Here is a 17,971-nt window from a genome sequence, read left to right as displayed (position 1 = left end):
TTTTGTTTTGGTTTTTCTCTCCTAATATGATTTAAGTGGAAATATGTAAAAAATAAATGTACACGTATAACAAAAAAGTGTTGCTTTACATATAACTAGAGAAAATAAAAAGAAAAACATTTTCTTTAAAAAAATAAAAAATAAAGTTATAGTCTGGGACTCCATGGCCTATAAGATCCCTTCTAGCTTGAACAGTCTATGATAGTTTTTGATCTTTCAGGGCCCCTTCTGCTGAGATTAATAATAAACAACAGCTAACATTTGTATAGTATTTTAAGGTTTGCAAAGTACATTACTTATATTATCTCATTTGATCCTCAGGACAATCCTGTGAGGTCAGGGCTACGTTATCCTTATTTTATAGATGAGAAAATCTTAGAGGCTAAGTGACAGGGTGACACAACTAGTATTTTTTTAAGGTAGGATTTGAACTCAGATTTTCCTGATACCAGTCCAACTTTCAATCTACTATGTTACATGGCTGCTTCTCTCCAAGGCATAACATCTTTCCAAAATTATATAAAAACAATTAAATCTCAAGATAATCAAAAGCCTGCACTGAACTCAGTTCATTGACTGAGCAAAAGATATCTTCCACAAGTAAACAGAGGTCAAGGGAGAATGGTGAGAGACATCTCCCCTAATCCATGATTTTAGATATCCCTAACTACCCCTAACCTTACAATTCATTTAGAACTGATGTTATACTCGAATAAATACAGATCCCTGAAAGCTGCGTAATGACTTAGAAAACCACAAATTACCACTATTTGTGTCTTATTGTATTTTTACTTATTTTTGTGAAATATTTTTCACTTAGATTTTAATATGATTTGAATTTGACACCTGGAATACTCTAGACTGCTCTAGAATCCAGCAGGTTAACTGAGCTGATGAAAGACTGGGCCTAAAAACCTCAGTCAAAGTCTAATGATAAACTAACCCACTCCTTTCAGGGGAACCCTCAGGAACAGGTAGACCAGGGCTGCAAGCTTTTATAAAAATAACGGAAGGATGCAGCAAGAGAATTGTATAAATATGTTTCCACATATTGGATTTAACATCTTTTAACCTGTATAACATATGTTGGATTTCTTCCCATCTAGGGGAGGATGTTGGGGGAAGGAGGGGAAAATCTGAAACCCAAGACTATGCAAGGCTCAATGTTGAAAAATTATTCATGCATATGTTTTGAAAATAAAAAGCTTTTTGAAAAAATGATGGAAGAATATATGTAAACACTCTCAAATGAAGAAAGAGAAAAACCAGAGAAGTCTCACAGTACAACTCCTGACCCCCGACGTTTCACCAAAATCCCAAAGGGATCCCTGGAGAAATCGAGGCTGTAGAGGGGGTTCTCTGCTTTTTTCATGGTTGGCGGAACTTCCAGAGGTACCTCGTATCTGGAGTGGTGGGGATCAGTCAGCTGTGACGAGGAGAAGGACAGCAGAAGTGACCATGTGGCATGTAGAGGGGACACACATCCTCACATGCGGAAGGTGGGAAGGGGCCCAGGGAGAGAATACTTGCAGGGAGTGGGGGGCAGAGGCAAGCGGACTAATGGCCGCCCCAGCCCCACCTTTTCCCCTTTTCCCCACATCACCACCTCATTTCTCCTATCTCCCAGGAACAGTCTTCCTGATCTCATCTGAAAGTTGCCAGTCATCCTGAGTGAAGTGGAAGATAGCTGCAGCCAGGAGGAAACTGTCCAAGCACATGTTCCGGCAGCAGCAGAGGCCTAGGGGCCCGCCTGGGAGCCAGGCGGAGTTCTCATTTCAGGCCCCACCTTTGTCACACACTGGCCGTGGGTCACAGGTGAGTGAGGCAGACAGCTGGGGGACCAGCGGCTGATCCCCTCCCTGATGACACCGTGGATCCCACCTCTGCAGATGGCCAGGAAGGCGAGGAAGGCCTGTGACACATATTGGCTATGGCATCTTGGGCAAGTCCAGGTATCTCCCTGCCTCCAGCCATTGCTTGAAGGCTGTAATTTGCCTAAGCTGACCAACTCCCCGGCTAGAGAGAGTCTCCTCCTCCAGAGTTCCTGGTTGTTACCCAGCAGTTTTTGATTATTTTCTTGGCAAAGACTCTGGAGTAGCCTGCCATTTCCTTCATTTTACAGAGGAGGAAACTGAGGCAGATTGGGTGATGTGACTTGCCCAGGGTGACAGGGCTGGCATTTGAACTCGGTGCCAGCCAGCTGCCCCTGTGTATCCTGTTTGCCCTTACTCTCACTGGGCCCCTGTAAGAGGAGGGGGCTGGCCTGACTGAGCCCCCTGAGCTGCCTTCTAGGCCTAAGTCTAAGATTCTGCCATGCTGTGACCCAGGGAACCTGCCTTCTCCCACCTTGATGTGTAGCCGGGTGTCTGTCTCCAAATCCACCTGCAGCTGCAACTCCAGCACATCCCGGGGATAATAGGTCTTCACTGTCCTCGTCAGCAGCCCCAGGAAGCCCAGTTCGGTCCTGTTCAGTGACTGCAGGGTGTAGCTGGGGAAGTCAGGGGGGTAGAAGCACCAGGGCGGCCCTCCCCGGCTGCCGCTCTGCAGGAAGCAGCAGCCTCTCAGGTGGCAGAGTTCTGGGGTCACCACCGCGTCCCGCTCAGGGTAGCAATCAAATCGCTGGGCCTCGGGAACCGGGCTGCACCTCCCCAGAGGCTCTCCAGGAAGTCTCTGGAGGCTGACGGCCCAGAAGGTGCCCCCCAGCAGGACAGCCCCCACCACCACAGCCATTCCTAGCCACCGCCACCTGAGGGACAGGGTCTTCTTGACAGCGGGGAAGCCGGGGCCATGGCCCTCATCTTCCTCTTCTTCTTCCTCCTCACAGTAAGGACCAGGAGCAGGAGTCACATGGGTGGGCAATTTGTGGTACGATTTCATTGCCAGTTCTGAGGATGAAGAAGCCTGGGGAGCAGGGAAATTGGGGAGAAAACATAAAAGGAAAATATGGTAACTTCATACAAGTGCAATCAACAGAAATAGCAAAACCTGATTGTTTGGGGATACTGTGTATTTTTTGTTGGTGACCCAATAGGAAGCTCCCCTTAAAAAACAGGGCCAGAGCCCTCTCAGGATTAGAGCACAAATTTGCCTGGAGTCTCAATGTTCTTCTCAGTCTCTGGTCCTGGAATTCTCCTCTTCATAAAGAGCTGCAAAGTGCAATAGGCTCTAAGTATAGATGTATAGCCAGGAATAGCAAACCAGGGAAATCTGTTATATGTCCTGTAAACCCAAAATGCTACACCTGGGATTGAGATAATCTAACTCCTTGTTATTATTAGGAACGTGGGAGAGGTGTAGAATGAAATTCATGGATTTCTAGCTAACACAGAAAATTCACTTTTAGTAAGAGTTTGGGCCTTTTCCCTGATCAACAGATTTAGGTTGGGAGAGGCTAAGTTGATTATGGCTGGGATGTAACTTGGGCAGTTATGTGGCTCATGGATAGAGCACCAGGCCTGGAGTCAGAAGGACTCATCCTCCTGAATTCAAATTCGACCTTTGACTCTTAGGGCTGTGTGACCTTAGACAAGTCACTTAACCCTGTTTGCCTCAGCTTCCTCATCTGTAAAATGAGCCAGAGAAGGAAGTGGCAAACCACTCCAATATCTTTGCCAAGAAAATCCTAAATAGGGTCATGAAGAGTCAGATATGACTGAACAAGGATCTAATGGAGAAGATTTAGTTGGCAAGATAGATCTGCTCTTATTTATATTTGTCTGCCATCAACTTCCATACCTTTCCAACTCTAAGTGGTAGGTAGGGTTATCCTTGCATCTTTCCAAGCATTCAATTCAGTGAAATCCAATTCCATTTATTATTTATTCATTAAGCAACTGCTATGTCGAGGCACTACCCGAGGTGCCCAAGACATAAAGTCAAAAGAGAGAGAGAGAGAGAGAAAGAGAGAGAGAGAGAGAGAGAGAGAGAGAGAGAGAGAGAGAGAGAGAGAGAGAGAGAGAGAGAGAATCCTTATTCTCAAGGAACTCGCATCTAAGATAGCCCCTTTGTCATTTCTTTTTAGGGCTGCCATTGAGTTTAATTTAAGCCTGATTTTTCCTGAATAAAAAATGGAAGATAGTTGGGGGGGGGGGGTGAGAAGAGAATATGTTGTAATCTGCACCAGACTCTCAGTGTTGGAATGCTGCTTTATAGGGTGGGAAAAGTATCATTGTGAAGCCAGAAGACTAAAGTTCATCTCCAATAGTGCCTCTGTGTCACTGAATCTCCTGGCCTCAGTTTCCCTATCTGTAAAATGAGGAGCTTGTATTTTATGGCTTCAGAGACCTCAGGAGGGCCCCAGCTTGCCAGGGATGCTGGGTGAGGGTTATAAGGAAGATCTACTGTATAAACCATATCTTCCATTATTTTCTAATGCCCAATAATAAGTTATGGTCCAGACACACTCTGAGAACATCACTCTGGGCTTCTTTGTCCATCCAAGATTCTACAGCTTCCTCCTTTTTCCCAACCAGAAAAAAGGAATATGCATATGACATCCATATTAGTCATACATGGTGTTACACAGTGCTATTAGTTACCTGGGTGTGGCTACTTAGGGTTCATCTTATTCCCAAATGACAAAGCCACATCCCCAGTGCCTTAGAGAAAGCTCTTTGAACCCCAGCCCCTGACAAACTAGAAGGCTGTGAGCCACTCCCAGCATCCTCCCTGTATGAAGGAGCCAAGAGGCTTTCTCACTGAGAGTAGGATCAGGAAAACCTTTACAAAAGTATCCAACCAGTTTGGGTCAGAACAGTACAAGGCAGAGAGGGAGGCAATAGGAGACCAAAGGGGGTGTCAAATGAAACAGCCCTGCTGGAGACCAAATGATTTGTTTAAAATACCTGCTTTTATTTTGAACATGGCTGCAGAAAAACTTACCTAAGAGCAAATTTTTGAGAGAGAATTTGCCTCTAGCAGTAACGGGAAGAGATCCTGTGGAGAGAAGAGGTTATGTGAATAAATAAAATCATTTTCTTTGATAATTCAACTTTGTATGCATTTTGCATTTATTAATCTGCGTATGTTATGCTCTGCCTCCTTCTCCCAGCTCCCTCCAGAATGTCCAAACCTTGAGGACAGAATTATTTCAGTTTTATCTTTCTATTATATCTAGCACCCTTTAGTGCCTGATAAATAATAGGTGCTAATTTTTCAATTGCATTCAAATTTATTCAACAATAAGTCTTTGCTAATTGAATGACTCATTATAGATAGAAAAGTCAACTTCCATCCTATCTCCATTTTCACTTCCCAGATTTAGCTTGAAACCTTTAGGATTAGGGACATCATGTATCATGGGACATCATGTTAAAAAAAACCCCTAAAATATGGTCTTCCCCAAACTACAGCCAATCTCCTTTGATCCTATGAATAACTATTTAGCCTATCTGACAAGTTGGGACTTAGCTATAATAAAAATGAGCAATGTGGTTTCAACAGTGATTTCCAGACTAAATGATAGGCTGGCAAACCCTGAAAGGACACTGTAGAAAGAGACACAGCATCCTCTTTCAGATGGCCACAAAGAAAAATCTCTAAAGGATAAAGCAAGAACAGCTAGGTAGTGCAGAGAATTGCCCATGCAATCAGAAGGATCTGAGTTCAAATCAGTCTTCAGATACTTATTAGCTACCAGGTTATTGGCTGAGTCACTTAACCCCCATTTCCTCAAAACAACAAAATAATTATAAAATTTTTAAAAAGAATAGAGTGGATAAATATCTTCTTCTGAAGCCCCATCTGGCCTTTGAATATACAGTTCAAAGTAGAGACCCTTAGAAAGAATGAACATTAATTAATATAAATATAGTAGCTTAATTGAAAAGAAAGAGTATTGTCAAAGAGGGGTAAGATAATTGTACCTAGTATTTACGAAGCACTTTAAGATTTGTAAAACACTTTACTTGGGTTACCTCATTTGATCCTCACAATGACCCTGAAAAATAGGGACTGTTATTAATCCCAATTTTGCAGATGAGGAAACTGAGACCAAGAGAGGTCACAAAGCTAGTAAGTTAGGCAAGATCCAAATTCAAGTCTTCCTGATTACACATCTACTACTCTATCCACTGAGCCAGCTAGCTGCCTTTTTATTCCTAAAAAAAAAAAACCCACTTTGGAATTTGCATATTAAGTTTTTGTCCATTTGTTTAGTTTTTTTTTGGGGGGGGGGGTTGCTATTGAAATATTTATCTGTTGTCTTTTTTTTTTTAAGTGACAACCTCAAGAAGAACCAAAGGGATCACAATCAAGAAAGAAATCTGACCAAGTTAGATACATATCAGAGTTGCAAGAGATTCTAGAAACCATCTAATCTGGTATTTGGCAAAATATAGCCAGAGGACAAAATCTAGTCCTTTTTTTTTTTTTTTTTTTTTTTTTTTAATGGCCAGTGAGCTAATAATGTAGGGTTATTGTTGGTTTTTTTCTAATATATTTTAAAATACCATAATTTTATTTTTAAGATGCAAAAAACGTTTCATTTTTAGTCTATAGGTGTATAAAAATAGGCAGCTGTAGGTAGTTTGCTCCCTCCCCCAACTCTAGTTCAGTTCTCTCATTTTAGAAAGGGGGAACTGGAAGCACCATGGAAGGAAACGGCTCTATTCAAAGTCACAGAACTAATCAGCAATCAAAGAGTCACGGGAGAATCTGGGATTTTGAATCCTGATGCTCCTTTCAAACATCTTTGTTGATCCAGAGGATGAATCAATTAATAGACCAGGAAAGAACCTTAAAAGAAGTCCTCTAGTCTAAAATCTGTCCACAAAGAAACTGAGACCCTATGGAGCTCAGTTGCAGTTCAGTTATATCCAATTCTTTATGATTCCATTTGGGGTTTTCTTGGAAAAATAATGGAGTAGTTTGCTATATCTTTCTCTAACTCGTTTTTACAGATAAAGAAACAGAGGCAAACAGGGACAAGTGACTTGCCCAGCTAGTGTTTGAGGTCACATTTGAACTTAGGTCTTCCTGCCTCCAGGCCTAGTGCTCTATTCACTGTGCCACCTGGCTGTCCTCAAGGCCACCACAATAGTAATTAGAAAATTTCAAGTTGAAACCTGGTCACCAAGAGTCCAACATGACTGAAAAATGACTCAACAATTCAGCCTCTGACTCCAGAGCTAGTACACAGTCTTCCATATCCTGATTATCTCTTCTCATTCTTTTTTGTTGATTCTTGACTTTGAATTTTGATTCAATCAAGGGAAAGACAAAACTCTATCTCCTCCTTACTCCTTTCCCTTTTATTTGTCTAAGCTCCTTTTCTGAAAATTAAGCCTATTGCTTCTAGACTTTGGTGTACAAAGTCACAAAACCATAATAAGTTTTCATTGTTTTATTTGAAAGTTTATTCTGTCCTCATGTGTTTGCCAGCTTTGGCAAAAATTAAGTGGTGCTCCATGTTTGGAAATTCTGCAGGCTCCATTAGGAACAAGCTTTAAAAACTTTCCAAGGCCAATTCAATCATTAAATGTGTGGCTAGAGTCAGAATGAATTATACTGTAAAACTCAGTTTAATAGACATGAGGGGCAAAGAAAGTCAAGTGACTATTGATCTATAACAGGATTTTTAAAAGAAGAGGAGCACTTAGCATGGAGTCTATAACTTTTTTAAATCTTCTTATTTTTAAATTTTATTTGCTTATTTGTTTCTTTTTTTAAGGCACACATCACTTTATGAATCATGTTGGGAGAGAAAAATCAGAACAAAAGGGAAAAATCATGAGATAAAAAAACCAGAACAAAAGAAGTGACTATAGCATGTGTTGATTTATAGTCTCCTTGAACTTTAAAAAAATATTTTTATTACCATATTTCAATATAATTGGATCCTTTCATAATTCTTGGCATTTTATATATTTAAAAACTTGGGGCAGTTGGATGACATAATGTATAAAGTACCTGATCTGGAGGCATTTCCTACTTTTCATGACCCCATTTGAGGTTTTCTTAGAAAAGATATTGCAGTGGGTTGTCATTTCCTTCTCTGGATTTTTATAGATACGGAAACTGAGGTAAATAAGGTTAAGTGATTTACCCAGGGTCTCACAGCTAGTAAGTGTCTGAGGCCAGATTTGAACTCAGGAAGATGAGTCTTCTGACTCTGGACAAGGTGTTCTCTCCGCTATCTGCCCAAAGATTCATCTCCCTGAGCTCAGTTCTGGCCTTGGACACTTAACTGCTGTGGGATCCTGGACTAGTCACCTAACTTGCCTCAGTTTCCTCATCTGTAAAATGAGCTGGAAAAGAAAACAAGTCCCTCCAGTATCTTTGCCAAAAAACTCTAAAATGGGGTCACCAAAAGCCAAACTCGACTGATCTATAATATTCAAAAACATTATTCCGAGAAGGGGCCCACGGGCCTCAGCAGACTGCCAAAGGGGTCAAGAACACACAAAAAGTTTAAGAACCCCTGTTAGTTAAATAATAACTAACAGCTACAAAGCATTTTTATGGTTTCCAAAGCACTTGTGACGCTGTGCAATGTTATTGTATCCTATTTTACTGCTGTGAAGACTGTGATCCAGTTGGGCGAAGGGATTTGCCCATGATCATACCCTTCATAGGAAGAGAGGCCAGATCTGACTCCAGGTCTTCCAGCCTCCATGTCACACTCTGACTAGCACCTCCTCACTTTGTAAGATTAGTCACTGAGCTGAATTTCTAAGCTTCCTCATCTTTACAATGGGTATAATGACGCTCATAGGACTTTCCTTCCAGGGTTGCTGTGGATACAGTGCTTCGTGATCCTTGAAGTACTGAGGAGATGCAAGTTTTTTTCAGAGGGGAAACTGTTCCTAACTAATGGAAAGAGGCTGAGCTGGGCAATAAAAAGTCCCCCCAAAGCACCTAAACACAAAACAAAACAAAACAAAAAAATGTCCTCAATTTTTTCCCCTTTCTAACCCTTTCCAACTCCTTTATTTCTCAGAAAGAGGTGTTAAGTTTTACATCTGACAAAAAAAAAATGGGGTGGGGATGTGGAAGGAAAGGAAGGAGTCATTCAGTATTGCCTAGAAAACCTTGACTGGTTTAAACCAGAAAATGACTTGCAAACAATTCTCTCTCTCTCTCTCTCTCTCTCTCTCTCTCTCTCTCTCTCTCTCTCTCTCTCTCTCTCTCTCTCTCTCTCTCTCTCTCTCTCTCTCTCTCTCTCTCTCTCTCTCTCTCTCTGTCTCTCTCTCTGTCTCTCTCTCTCTCTGTGTCTCTCTCTGTCTCTCTGTCTCTCTCTCTGTCTTTGTCTCTCTCTGTCTCTGTCTCTCTGTGTCTCTGTCTCTGTCTGTCTTTCTCTGTCCCTCTCCTCTCTCTTTGACACACTCTCTCTCTGTTTCTCTGTCTCTGTCTCTCTCTGCCTCTCTGTCTCTTTTTCTGTCTCTGCCTCTCTGTCTCCATCTCTGTCTCTGCCTCTCTGTCTCTCTCTCTGTCTCTCTCTCTCACACACACACACACACACACACACACACACACGGGGTTGTGGTGGTAGCCTGCAGTGGAAGAATTCTGGGAAAAGAGCCCCTGTAGGAAACAGCTTAAAGTTTATATTTCCTGGGGCTCTATGATCTATTTCTTGTTTTCCTTGATCTTCCCATTCACTTTGCTTTTTGACTAATAATAGGAATTTGAGCTAGAAGGGTCCTTTAAAAGCATTTAGTGTAACTTGGTCGCTTTACAGATAAGTAAATTTCATCCTAGAAAAGTAAAGTGATTTTCCCAAGAGCCACACAGATGGTAAGTAACAAATTCTGCTTTTGAATCCTATCATGGCAAATCCAGCACTCTCTCTGCAAAACTGCTTCCCATGAAAGGGAAGACCATAAAATCTGGTGATAGGGATAGATTGGCACTGGGCCCTGGAATGCCATGATCAGAAGTCTTTACTTTTAGGGTGGACAACTTTGAAGGGTGAAGCTATGGAAGATTTAAAAATAATAACAATTAGCATTTTAATAATACAAGGTTTGCAAAGCGCTTTTACAAATATTACTTCATTTTATCCTCACAACTACCTTGCGAGGTTGGTGCTATTATCCTCATTTTAGGCAGGGAGAAGTTGAGAGCACAGTATCACACAGCGAGTGGCTCTCTGTCTCTCTCTGTCTCTCTCTCTGTGGCTGAGGTACAATTTGAACTCAGGTCTTCCTGATTCCAAGTCCAACACTCTATCCACTGTGCCATCTAGAGGAGTAGCATGATTACAGAAATCTGTTAGAAGAAAAAATATATCCCCTTGTGGCCTTCCTGCAATCTAGCTTGATCCAACAATATTAGCCAATAACAAAACTGCTCTAAAAAGGGCTTACCGAGGAATACTTTAGGACAGTGATTATAGCTAGAAAATCTCTTATCCTTTAGATTCCAACCTCTTAGGGGTCAGGAATATGGGTTTTGCATGTCCCGAACTACAACAATACAGTTTATGCTTTCTATAAGCATTCGCTGATATAACTGTTGTTGTTGGTTACAGATGGATTGACAAAATATAAACACCCCTGAGTTTATACATATCTTTACATCTAGGTATATGTATGTATATAAGATATATAGTTTATATATTTGCATATAGTCAGATAGATGTAGAAATATTTATGCAACTTTGAATATGTATATATATATCTATATACACATATAAGATTATATATCACATATATATATTTGCATCGATGTAGTTGCATGCATGTATATGCATCTCTGACTATGTGTGCATACATATATGTGTGTATTTGTGTGTGTATATATGTATGTTATATGTGTATTTGTGTGTGTGTGTGTATATATATACATATATATGTATATATATTATATGTATGTGTTTGCCCAGTGGGCTCTTGAATCAGCACCTGCAATTCCCTTGGAAACACCTGGATATATGTTGTTATATGTAATATATGTGTAAGTACAGATTACATTTTATGTATGCATATGTACATGTATATTTACACATATACATACTAGGTATGACCTGTATACATGCATTTTGTGTACATATATACATATACACATGCATATATGTATTTAGACATATTCTGGTTTCATATATACATATGTGTAAGTGTAGATATTTTGAAAACATTCAAAGATATATTATATAAATAAAAAGATACACACAATATATATCATATATTATACATATAAATTATTTATATATATATATATATATATATATATATATATATATATACACATATGTATCTATATTTACAAACATATGTATGTATTGCCCGTCGTGCTTTTTGATCTCTTCACCATACTGGTCACCCTTTTCTCGATGCTTTCCGTTTTGTTAATTCTCCCCTAACATACAACTGAAATTAACACAATGGGTGGGATATCCATTGTGGATATTGGGCAAAGAACAATGGGATTATCATCTTGCTTAGTAGAACAGAGTAGATCGGAAAATTGTATGTTAAGTACAGTTCTAAGAAATGGGGATACAAGAGAAAATGAGACAATCCTGCCTTTATGGATCGCATATTCTAATTGAGAGAGATGCCATGTTTATATTCAATTTGGGATAGATAGCCACAATTCTGACAGATTCTGATGAAGAAACAGCAGAGAGAAGGATTTGGGGGGGGGTCAGCATTTAGCTAACAGTGCGTGCCTTGTGGGAACTGAGCAATGGGGAAAAGAAGGATGGGTTGGGAAGAAAGAAATCCATCCACGGTGCCACTCAGTGAGGGCAGGTGGTGCTGGGTCATCTTTAATGTTCTACAGCCTAGCATTGACTTAGCTTTTGGGGGGGAATAGGATGAGGGGAGAAGATACTTGTTGACATTAACCATTGCCCTTCCCTCTCCTGTCCATATCCAGGTGATTTTCAAACTCTTTATTTCCCTCCAAGTTATATAATAATTATTACTGTGTTCAATTTCACATATATTATGTGCAGAGCTGCTCTGACATGTCCTGGGGCAATAAAAAGTTTTACTAAGGCATAGTCCCCACCCTAGTGCTACTTTATAGGTAGATGATAGGTACAGCAATAACTAAGTGAATAAGAGATGGGCAAGGGAAGTATTATGAAAGGATGAGGAATAGGTAGGAAGGTTTAGGAAAAAATAAGTTTTTCAAGCTTCAAACAGAGGGATAATTTAATTCACACATGCATTTATTAAGTACCTATAGTTTACAGAACACTGTCAGGTGTTGGGCATGACAACAAGCTCATATAAGACAGAGTTCCTGTTTTCATCCAATGTATAGACTCATAGGGGGTATGATGCACGTGTAGATGTATAAAATATATACTACATGCCATATTCCTTAGGAAGATACAAATTATCATAGCTGGTACTTTAAGGATTGAAAAATGTTTTAGATACATTATCTCATTTGACCCCACAACTTTTTTATGAAGGTACATCCTTCAGGTATTATTATTTCTATTTCACGGATGAAGAAACTGAGGTTGAGAGATTAGGTAGGTGGTTAAATATCAGTGGTGGGTATCAACTTTGATCTTCACAAGTCCAAGTCCGGTATTCCTACTACTATCTCTGAGGAAATGGTGATTGTTGTCTGGTTGGGCAAGGAGAGGTAGAGATGGATGAGAATCAAGGAAGAGATTACAACTGAGCTGGTCTCTAAATGAATAGAAACTAGCAGGCAAAGGAAAGAAGGGAAGACTTCTCAGGCAGAGAGCAGGAGCAAAGGAGGAGGAGGCTGATGGAGTTAGAGCATGATGATCAGAAGAATGAGATAAGGCTGGAAAGATAGGGCAGCAGCCCGTGATGGAGAGCTTTGAACACCTGGCTAAGAAACTGAACTTTATCTAGTAGGTAACAGGGACTGATCCACTAAAGATTTCTGAGTGAAAGAAGCAACATGATCACATCTATGCATAAAGGAGATTAGCCTTGCCATAGTATGGAAAGTAGGCATGGGGTGTAGGAGGAGAAAGGGACATTGTGGAGGTAGGAAAAATCTTCTTGACACCTAAATCTCCATCTGTTAAAAGGATGAAAACAGTATCTACTACTAGCCAACAGGAATAACGCTATAAATTAAATATAGCAGCAGCAGCATTATTATCATCATCACCATCTGAGCTACTGAGGACCCAAGTCATCTTCATGCCGTGATAAGACAATCAAAATAGGAATCTCTTGCAGGGATTTATGATCCTACTGTTCTGTAAATGAATGAATGGTCAGCCCATCAATAAACATTTATTAAGAGCCTCTTACTTGCCAGAAACTGTGCTAAGCCCTGAGAATACAAAGAAAGTAAAAGCCAGCCTCTGCTCTCAAGAAGTTCCCAGTTTAATGGGAGCGAAAATATGTAGACAACTATTGACAAACAAGATCTATATAGGATAAATTATGGATAATCACCAGAGGGAAGGTACTAGAATTAAAGGGGAACAGGAAAGGCTTTCTGTAAAATGGGGTATTTTAGCTGTGATATGAAGAAAGTTAAGGAAGCCAGGAGGTAGAGAAGGAGAGAATTCCAGGTTTTAGGGGAAGGAGAGTACAGAAGACAGATGGGAAATGGGAGTGTTTTGTTTGAGGAAGAACAAAGAAGCCAGTGTCCTTTGGATCTGAGAGTACACGGCGGAATGGAGGATATAAAGTATAAGAAGACTCAAAGGTCTTTGAAAGTGTGGACAGGTTATGAAGGGATTTGAACAATAAACAGATAATTTTATGTGTGATCCTGAAAATGAACTGTGCTTTAGAAGATCACTTTGAAGACTGAGTAGAAGATGCACTGGAGTAGGGAGAGAATTACAGCAAGTAGATCAACCAACAGACTTTATAACAGTCCAAGGATGAGGTGATCAGAACCTTGAACAGGAGAATCCTCTCCTAGAGGAGAGATTTTATAAAAGCAAAATGGTCCTGGCAAGAGACTAGATGGAGGAAAAGAGGATGTGAGAGAAGAGCAGATGGGAAGAATACTTAGGTTGCAAGCCTGGGTGACTGGGGGAATGATGGTATCCTCAACAATAAAAGGGAAGTTAAGAAAAGGGAAGGATTTGGGATTTTTTTTGGGGGGGGGGAGATAATGAATTCAGTTTTAAATATGTTGAGTTTAAAATGTCCATAGAACATCTAATTTAGAGATGTTCAGTGGGCACTTAAAGATGTAAGACTGGAGGCAAGAAGAGAATTTTGGATTGGATAAGGAAATTTGAGAATTATCCACATGGACACAAAAATTAAGTTTTTAAGAGCAGATGAGATCACTAAGGGGACTAGTATAGAAGGAGAAAAGAGACTAGAATTTTGCCCAGGGATAATTGGCATGACATGGACATAGCTCCAGAAAGGAGGCTGAGGAGTATCGAAATAGGAGGATCAGGAAAAAGTAGTGTCACCAAAAGTAGGTATCAAGTAGGAAAGGGTGATTGATATTGTTAAAGGCTGAAGAGAGGTCAAGAAGAATGAGAATTGAGAAAAGACCAACAGATTTGTCAATTAAAAGGTATTTAGTAAGTTTGGAGAAGTATAGTTTCCTTTGAATAAAGCCATACTATATGGTTACATACATATATACTTTTTTACATGCATACTTATATACATACATATACTTAATATGTATAATACATACATATTAAGAAGAGAGTTAGAGAAAAGGAAGTGGAAACTTATACTGTAGATGGTCCCTTTAAGGAGTTTAGTCATAAAAGGAAAGAGAGATATGGGACAATATCCAGTGGGGAAAGATGGTTAAGAGATGTTTGTGGGACTTGGGGGTATGTTTTTTTTTGTTTTCTTTTTTGAGGATGAAGGAAACAAGGACATGTTTATAGGTAGTAAAGAAGCAGCCTGTAGATAAAGATAAAAATTAGTGAGAGAGTGGGGGGATCATGGAAGAAACAATTTGCTGGAAAAGACTGGATGGAATGGGATCTCTGGTGCATACGTGTATATAGAGGAGTTTGCGTTGGCAAGAAGAGTCTCATATGTTTGGTCAATTTCTACTAAGATCTAATTACGGCTCCCTCTATATCTATTTCTCCTGACTTATTCTCCTTTCTTTTCAAACTTCTCCACTTCTCCCTCCTTCTAATTTCCCCCCTCCTCTTCTTTCACTTTTCCTCTTGGGGTTCATCAGTTTTTCAAAATAAGTTTAATTAATGCCTTTTGTTTTATGTCACAATCATTTCTGGAAATAGTCCCCTCCCCCCTACACAAATCAAGCCTCCTTTGTAACAGAAAAAAATTAAACAAAAACATTGAATACAATGACCCACTTCTGGCAATATATGCAACGTTCTGCCCTAATGATACTCATTATTTTTAAACAAAAACTTCACAATTAAAAACTGAATTAGCTGGGGGGTTTTCCCCTAGTTTTCTTCTCGATTTTCTATCATCCAGTACCAAAATTTCGTTATGCAAAGATCTGGTAATAACCTTCCTTTGTCCCAAATCTTTCAATATCTCCCAGCGAGTCAAGTTCAAACTTTCTAGTTTAGTATTCTCTGAGGTCCTTTGTAGTCTGGTGTTGCCCAAATCTTTTCTCCCTTTATATCTCATGCTGCTCTCTCTACTCCTCTTCCATGAACGTTATATTCCAATTGACCTGGACAATAGTTCCTGCTACTGCCCCTATGTTCTGGCCTCCTTTTCTTAGCTCATGCTATTTCTTTAGGTCTAAGACATCACTCAGTTTTTCTGTATCTTCCTCTCTGTTAAGTCTTACCATTCTTCACAACCCAAATGAAACACCACCTCCTTATAAAATTTTCAGACCAGACAGATTGATATTTTTGCTAATCAACTCTTTTATTTGTATCCTAACTTTCTACATTTTAAAAATATTGCCTTATAAAATCATTTGAGGTCTGGTATTAACCTTTCTTGGCTTTCCCTTTGTTATTTCCCTCAAAATTTATGTACTATTTTTTTTTCCTTCATATAAATTATTTTGTCTCAATATATGAAATATCAGTCAACTAATGAACAAACTTTTGGATTATGTGCCAAGAACTGTGTCAGAAAGGATCCCTCCCTGGGGTAATCTTACACTCTAGGAAAGAAAGCATGTACATACATACATGTTCATACATATAAACATACAAAATAAAACCAAGGCAATTAATTCCATTAGCAGTTGGGGGGATTAGAAAAAGCCTTAAGTAGGAGGCAGCATCTGAGCTGAAATTTGAAGGAAGCTATTGATCTATTTGGTACAGATGGAACCCGATTGGTATGGATAATTGCCTCGTGTATTCAATAACCTCATGTATTCAAATTCAAAATATTCCAAATTATAATTATGTAAAATATGGTTAAGGTGATTCGCATAACATTAAAACTTGTAATTTGGATGGTGTGGTCAGATTATAAACGATGACTTTCTCCAATTACTTAGGCTATTCTTTATTTCAATAAGTATTTTTTATAGAAGTCTCAAATCTTGTACATCTTAGTAGGCAGGAAGGATTTTGTAATTCCCTCAGTCTTTAGTGACTTTCACCTTTTACCTTTGACTTTCTAATCTACCCAGTCTTTAGTAACTTTCACCTTTCACCTTTGATCTTAAACATCATTAACTTCTAGAGGGCATGAATTGTCTTTTGTCTGTTTTTGTCACCCCAGCACTTAATACTGTGCCCCAAAACATACTAGGAGATTAATAAATACTGATCTATTGATGGCCTATTACAATTACCTGGGCACCTATTACACTCGACTACTAGACTGTAAACTTCATAAGGCCTTGTGGTTTCAGTTCATTTCATCACCCCACTTTGGAGTTTTCTTGACAGAGATACTAGTTTGCTATTTCCTTCTCCTGTTCATTTCACAAATGAGGAAATTGAAGCAGATAAGGTGAAGTGATTTGCCCAGAGTCACACAGCTAGTAAGTATCTGAGGCCAGATACTTAATAAACCTTTCATATCTTTAGAAGAACAACATAAGGTGGCTGAGTCCAATTGCTTCATTTTACAGATGAGGCAACTGAGATACAAAGAAATCATTCCTGAGTCACCCAAGAGGAAGCATTTGTAAGTGTTCCATCTCAGCTTCCCTGACTCCGAACACAGGGCTCACGCTGCTGTCATTTGTCTCCCTAGGTCCGTATACCTCCCCTCCTTCTCTCCTGGAGCAATCACTCTAATGAGGAAGGATGCGGGTTCAGATTCTGCCTCTGGCCTTTATGTATTTTTGGGCAAGTCGTGTAATTCACTGAGCTTTCTTCAGTTTTCTCATCTGTAAAAAGTCCCTTCAGGATGGAGATCTAAAGTGTTAAGTATTGTATTCTTTCCATGTTTTTATTTATAGCATTTCTTACAATTTTGAGTTCTAAACTCTCTCCCTTGAGAAGGCAAGCAACATGATATCGGTTATACATATAAAGTCATGCAAAACTTAGTTCCATATTGGCCATGTTTCCAAAAAAAAGAAAAAATCCAAGCCCAGCCACAAACTGCAAGAAACAAGGTGGGGGGAAAATCTGAGCGCAGAGTTCACGGGGTTCTCTCTCCGCGAGTGGAGAGCCTTTTCCCTAAGAAAGAGTCCCGGATCGCGGTACTGAGGGTCAGCACGGTATCCCGAGCGCTCCCACCCCCCGTCTCGGATTCATGCTGTGGCCGGGCCCCGAGAATTCGCTGCCATCGGCGATGAGAGGGGGAGTTTTCTCAGTCAGGGATTCCCTGCGCCAAAGAAGGGACAAGTTCAGTGCCCATCCCCAGGCAAAGCGGACCCTGGAGTGCCAAAGGCTTTCGAAAGGCCCGAGGTCCGTAACTGGCTCAGCCTCCATCCCCACCTGCTGCTCAGTTTCCTCATCTGTAAAATGGGCATCACAAGAAGCCGCAGCTGTGGGAGAACTTGGCGAACGATGAGTCCCTACAGGAATGGTTTTGTTTTTGTTATTATAACTTTATTATTGTAATAATCATCATGTGTCCAGCCCAGTGATGGGGGGGGCATGGTCCCACCCTTCCAGAGGCTTACACTTGTCTCCTCCCCTCCTGTCCCTCCCTCTCTTCCCTCTCCCCCCCCCCCC

The 17,971-nt window shown here is 40.1% G+C and overlaps 1 protein-coding gene across 1 annotated transcript in view; it reads right to left on the bottom strand.

The window, feature by feature from the left end:
- The window catches only part of LOC100933026 (lysosomal alpha-glucosidase), a 68,571-nt gene that overhangs the window by 47,860 nt on the left and 2,740 nt on the right, over positions 1-17,971 (bottom strand). The window contains exons 2-4 of the mRNA XM_012542814.3: positions 4,882-4,935; positions 2,347-2,901; positions 1,281-1,426 (exon numbers count right to left, since the gene is read on the bottom strand). Of these exons, the coding sequence (XP_012398268.2) occupies positions 1,281-1,426; positions 2,347-2,877 (677 nt within the window). The 5' untranslated portion in view covers positions 2,878-2,901; positions 4,882-4,935. The remainder of the gene's footprint in view (positions 1-1,280; positions 1,427-2,346; positions 2,902-4,881; positions 4,936-17,971) is intronic.

The sequence above is a fragment of the Sarcophilus harrisii genome, chromosome 1 (assembly GCF_902635505.1).
Source record: "Sarcophilus harrisii chromosome 1, mSarHar1.11, whole genome shotgun sequence".
NCBI lineage: Eukaryota > Metazoa > Chordata > Mammalia > Dasyuromorphia > Dasyuridae > Sarcophilus > Sarcophilus harrisii.
This window is presented reverse-complemented; position numbering and strand designations above follow the sequence as displayed.